This window comes from Artemia franciscana, chromosome 4 (genome assembly GCF_032884065.1).
Source record: "Artemia franciscana chromosome 4, ASM3288406v1, whole genome shotgun sequence".
NCBI classification, from domain to species: Eukaryota; Metazoa; Arthropoda; class Branchiopoda; order Anostraca; family Artemiidae; genus Artemia; species Artemia franciscana.
In genome coordinates this window covers 17,765,148-17,771,476 of record NC_088866.1, presented here as the reverse complement: position 1 = coordinate 17,771,476, position 6,329 = coordinate 17,765,148, and the positions used below count along the sequence as shown (strand labels likewise).

The 6,329-nt window shown below is 36.4% G+C and overlaps 1 protein-coding gene across 1 annotated transcript in view; it reads left to right on the top strand.

Moving 5' to 3' along the window:
• LOC136026083 (paxillin-like) overlaps positions 1–6,037 on the top strand; it is a 147,575-nt gene extending 141,538 nt beyond the window's left edge. Inside the window, exon 12 of the mRNA XM_065702282.1 lies at positions 5,976–6,037. Within this exon, the coding sequence (XP_065558354.1) occupies positions 5,976–6,022 (47 nt within the window). The 3' untranslated portion in view covers positions 6,023–6,037. The remainder of the gene's footprint in view (positions 1–5,975) is intronic.
• Positions 6,038–6,329: the final 292 nt, after the last annotated feature.

Genomic DNA, 6,329 nt, shown 5'->3' with positions numbered 1-6,329 from the left:
TGACCCGGCGGTGCGGGGATTACGCATCTCTTTTTTCAATCTCTTGCAAATTCCTATGAGGACAATGTGAAACAAAAAGAATTTCTCTATTACTAATGGAAAAGCCTGCACTCTAAATTGAAAGAAATTCCAGAAGAGGCAAGGATAAAGGAGTATAAAAAGAAAGGCTAAGATGGTCAGTCTCCAGGCTAGAAAAATCATTATCCCTACTCGGAAATATCCTCAAAATAGAGAGTAAAACTAGGGTCTAACAGAAAATAGAGCACCCATCCCTTCCCCAACTTATTGGTTGCCCCCCATCCTTTGAAAAATCTATTGATGTGCTCATTAGGTAGTGTAAGAGCATGACCATAAAAAACTTAATTTGAATTCATTTAACCCGTTCAATGGTGAAAAAATTTCACATGGTAGTTCAAATCTAATGATAGCATAGAACAGTGGAAAAGAAATTGCAACAAGATGTATAGGAAAGGACAGGCATGCAAACATAAGCTCATTTCGGGAGTAAAGGGTAGCAAATTCGCGAAAGCAGCAAAACTGTTGGAAAATCCCAGAAATCCTATGATTGGGAAGGAGGGCCTGGCCCAGCCAATTTTACGATCATTGAGCATTGGAAGGGGTTTAGTGAGTATTTTCTAAATTACCATATCTGCTTTAAACTCGTGGGATAATCAAGTTGAGCAGAATATAAACTGGCTTCCAACACCTACGCCCTGATTTCCCATAATTCCGATTTTGAATGATGCTCCAGCTAGGCTTTATTTACATAGGCTTTATGGCATTTTTTAAAGTAATCTGTTGTCTGTGGATTATGAGTTATACTAAAAATTTTAAGTTAGCCCGAAAATGAGAAGCAGATCAAATAAAAAAAGTCTAAAACGTCTTCAGTTATATAGGCTAAATCAAGTCGAACAGAAGATATATTCACAAATGAGAAATCAAAAAAAAAAAAAAAAAATTGAGAGGCATAAGGTTTGGGCTGTTTACGATTCCATAAAAGATTTCAATGAAAGATTCTTCTGTTGAAGGTGTCATTTAAGGGGAGGAAAGTGGGTAGACGGGGTATTAAAGGAGGGAGAGGGGCTAATTTCTAAGATTTTCGAAATAATTTGTCTACTTTTGCTATTTTTTGGATTTGTTATCTCCTACCTTTCCAAAACGGTAGCCCTCTCCTGAAATCCATTTATGTGTGCATGCGTAATTATTAGGGCGAATTTCGGGACGGAGGTAACTAGATTTTGTAACTTTTTGATGCGTTAAAATTTCAGTTGCAGGGATCCTCTAGCACAAGGATCATTCCTTTCCTTCCATATTTGCAAAAATGTTCCCGACCCATTCTACATTATGCCACGAACATGTAGATATGCTTTTTAGATTGTTTGAAATTTTATTACATAATTTTAGAAGTCACTGTACTCAAAAATGTAGTGGTCAGACAGGAAACGGATTTTTATTCAGTTTTAGGATTTTTCCAGACTCTTTCTTTGGCATTTTAAACAGTCAAATAGGAAAATTTCTTTTGTTTAAATGAACCTGCACCTGAATACTAATAATACAGCTTGAATAGAAAATTTTGATACTACCAATCGTCACAATTTATTCTAGCTGGAACCTATTAATTCAGTAAAAGTTTATTTAGGGAGTTCACCCACCCTTCTTCCGCATATCAAATGTGAAATAACTGTCCCAGTTATATGATTATGTGACTTAGGCAAATTTTTAAAGCGAAATCAGTCCTTTCAGAGGCCAATCTCACCATGTCCACTTTTCGCAATTTTAGGTAGTACCCTGCCAAGGCTTCATTTGCTATTGGCGCCAGGACTTGAAAACCATATTATATTTTTGATATATTTCCGTTCAAATGATAATTTCATTCTTGATTCCGTTCCGTATTTATATATTTCCGTTCAAATGAGCCAGCTCCTGATGTTCTACTATCCCTGCTTTGACGCGATCATCCCCAACAAAGACAGGGCGTCAATTCTATTCATGATAAAATTGTTTTTTCCTTCTTGTTAGAGATGGAGTAGTATTACCCCCTCTGGCTTATACGGTGATTTATACGGTGTAGATCATATTACAATTTGACTTCATTTTTGAGCGATCTTAGGCACTTCTTCAAACCTCCTAAGATTTCTTTTTGTAACTGCAAAATACTCTTCAGTTGAATTTCAATGGAAATTATATTTTCAAAGTAGTGTCACATGGAGAATACTTGTCAGTAGACAATTTGTTTAAAAATAGATTTTTCAACTTTGCCTACTACTCTTCGTAGTTTACTCCTCACTTTTAGCAGCCATTGTTGCAACGATAACACATTAACAAGTTGTTCGTTTAAAAACAAAACAAAAGGTTAATGTTAAAAAGAAACTACAAAACCTTATTGCCAGCAAACACCCAACACTTTTCTTAGCAGTCAGTTTGATCAGTCAGTTGAGTCAGTCCATGCTAAAATCCATGGTTGAACTGATCTGTGGTCAAACATAAATTTGTGACGCATGTTGTTTTTGCTAACGGGAAGATTGACCAAGTGGATAGCTTCATTTAGCCATGTAGTATTATTAGTAAAGATGGTCGATATAGAGAAGATATGTAAAGTAGAATAGGCGATATCCAGGGTATTTTTTCACAGGTGAAAAACATTTGGAAAAATAGGAAGATTAGCCTTTAAACCAAGATTAGAATACTAGAGGCTACAGTGATGATATTTGTTGTCAAGTATGGTTCTGAAACGAAGGCACTGCGAAAGACAAAGGTGGATTTATCCGAGGTTTTCCAGAGGAATTTGACTACGGTCTGACTGACCGTATTTCATACAGTAAGCTGTGCGATAAATGCGGGTCTATCCCGCTTTCTAGGGCTATAACGAAGAAAAAGTTGAGATGGCTTGGATACACTCTGCGGATGAAAGATTGTGAAAGATCGTCCTTTCGGCAAACCGTCTACAGCCAAACAGAAAACAGGTTGTCCCTGAATTAGGTGGGTAGAGGTCATAAGGAAGGATTTAAGGAAAATTGGACTTAGAAGGGTTTAAAGAGGGACGTTTCGAATAGATTTGGATGAAGGAGGAGCAAGCGTTGCTGTGTTGGCGTTAGGCGGCTTGGTACTGCAGTGAGTTGTGAGTAGTAGTAGTAAAACTATTTGTAGCAGTAGCAGTAGTATTGCATTTTGGATTGATGTTTTAAAATAAGAGCATGGACCATACTTACTTGTCACATTGTAGCCAAATGTCACTATAACATAAACTGAAGGAAGTTACGCATACGCCAAAAGAGATGAATCACCGTTTGCAGCTTTTTACTTGTTAAGCGATTTCTTTGCAGATTAGCGAAATACTACAAAGAAATTTCACAATCGAAATTCTCTCATGTTACTAACTTTTGTAAGGACGGTTGGAATTCAACGAAATGAACAAACTTGGAAACATCATAAAGTATTGACAGATTATAATGACCGTCAACTGTTTAATGTCAAGTAAATCTGAGGTGAGTTAAACTTAGATGCAATGGTTTCATAGTGGCTAAGCGAGCGTAGTGTATTGGTGTAAAAAGGTCAATAAGAATGAGAATGGTGGGCTGCTTTTAGCTGACCATCCCGGACCACTTTCGTTCTTACTTGAAGTAGCTTTTTTTATGGAATAGTAATCTGAAATCATAGTACTCTAGATTATGCCTGTATACAAGTGGAGCGGAGTTGTCGCCCCTCCCACCACTGAAACTAGTGAAAAGGACTCATTGTTTGGGATCCTATTTATCCTACAAATGAAATTTGGATATCACTTTATGTACTTCAAAGGTATATTCTCATAGGCTGGCTCAGATTTTATTATTTTATGTTCTCCAATCTTTAGGTTAAAGTGAATTTTCGAAATTGTGTAAGGTGGACGCTTGGAACCTGGTGCTATTGGAAAACATTTTAGGACAAACAGTGCACCAAATTGAGAGGAAAGGGTTTACAAACCATGTTCTCGCCAATAAATTCAAGTCAACAAAAAACACCGTCCATTTAGAAATTTCACTGCATGTTCACTATGGCTTAGCCATAAGGGTCCTATACGTAATCATAAGTCGCCAAATGCGTCATTAAAGATTTAGCTAAAGCTTCCTAAAAATGCCAAAGAATTCTGGCACAGTGGATTTAGGACTTGTAATTTAGCTCATCCTACTGTTACAATAGGTATTGCTAAACTGCGTTAATGACCTCGTCGTGCATCTCAACCAAAGATGCAATATTGCCTATATCTCTTGAATCAAAACCAAAAAGGACAATTACTCATAATTTGAAGGCGAAATAGTCATAGTGCTTACACATATTTGTTAACGCTGGGAGGTTAATGGTCCAATGAGTATTAAATTTAAATATCTTGGGTCAAAGGTGATTCGATATCTTCTTCCGGGTTAATGTCAGTCTACTTACGTAAGCTTTCGGCTATGACAAAATTGCAAAAAAAAGATTTTCTTGTCTATAAATGAAGGAAGACGAGTGAAAAAGTGACAAATGCTTCGCAAACTCTCTAATATTTTGAACGTATTTTGAGTCCGCTTCGCCCCTCAAATCTCAATGTTTACTGTTGTTTCTTATATTCCTAACATATTTATGTTTTACTTGTTTAACTTTTTCAACATTGGCTTTTAAGAGACATGAGGGTCCTAAAGCAGCCCTAGCCAAGTGGTCAGCGTGCTAGACTCGAGACCCTTTGTCCGTCAGGACAGGGGTTCGAGTCCTGGTTATTTCGTTTGCACTCTGGTCAGTGGCGTAACTCTGTAAGTTCAGCCAGAGTCGATATAGCTCTCAATGGGTACCTGGAGAAATCTTGGGAAGGCAAACAGGACGGGTGCCCGAAAGCACAGGATGGCTGTCCCCCAGACCCCCCCCCCATTGCACATTCTGGATGAAGGGCCATGAAGCGGAGATCAGCATCGTCGGTAGGGACTGTAGAATCCATTCCCGTGTTCTTTACCTTTTACCTTATAAGAGTATACCAGACCACACAGAAGGCCCCAAAGATCAGATCTGGCGATCCTCTCGCCTTCCAGGGCTAATCGACAAATTAGGAAAAGATTTACTGTTTTGCGCTTATTTCTAAAAAGCTTAAACTTAAGATAACAAAAAGAATTGAATAGCTTTAGCACGTTGGCAATGATGGAAGGGCTGTCAAGATAGTATTTTGCTTTATCTCTCTTGGGTTATTATGTAAAAATAATTTTAGGCGATGATTCTGACTAAAAGTACAGTGAAATACGCCGTTAAATTTTCAGATCTGAGGTTCGAACATTGATTTTGAAGTGACAATTGTGTCATCACCTCCCAATGAATTTTTTCATTAGAATCAGTATTTCAGAAATATGGAACAAAAAGGTTGAAACTTTTAGTTTTACCAGGTGATACTACTTGGTTGTTTATTTGCTGAATACTTTGGTGAATTCTTAAAACGGTGAATTTTATTAACGGTTTATTTGGTGAATTTTATTAATTCTTAATAAAAAAAAAAACTAAGGTTTCCTTGCGGAAGTAAATATCAAACCTGAAATTTAGAATGAAAAAAAAGCTGTAGCTTCGCAAATTACACAAGATATATCTTGAAACTTGCTCAAATAAACTTACTCGTAATATCTTTCCAATAATTCTAAAAACTAGCACTCTACTGAAAACACGGAACTGATCCCCCCAAAAAGGATCTTTTCCTAGGAGTATATAATTCCACAAGCAGCCAAAAAAACAAAACCAAAACCCGCTAATTCCTAAGGCTGTATTTTAAAACCCAGGTAGGCTAACTACTGATCATGATATCAATAATTTTTTGTCAGCAATTATAATTATCTAAAAAAATCTAAAGCGAGCCCAGTTTCAGTATAGTGCTAGTTTTTAGAATTGTGTAGATATTAAAAAATATCGCCAGTCAGTTTATTTGAGCTAGTTTGTAGATATAGCCTATCTTCTATAATCTACAAAGCAATAATTTTTGTTCGTTTTAGGTTTCAACTTTGCTCTTCATTTCCGTAAGAAAAGATTTGTTATTTAATCAATTTTGTTCATTTTTATTGTTATTGTAAATATTGACAATAAACCTGACAAAACGATCCTTGTTTAACTTAGGCGAAAAACTAAGAAAGTCAACATGCCTTTTTTAATGGGCGTTACCCATTGGTTTTACTTCTTACATTCCTTGAATTTTCGTAAGAGATACATACCACTTGGCGATGTAAATAGAGTCAGAGGGGTATGTTGCTGTCGTTATCCTTAAGTATTTGCCAATAAGAAATTCTATTATTTTCATAAAAATCAAAATAAATAACTGGCTTCTCATTCATTAGATAGTTTCTTCCAAA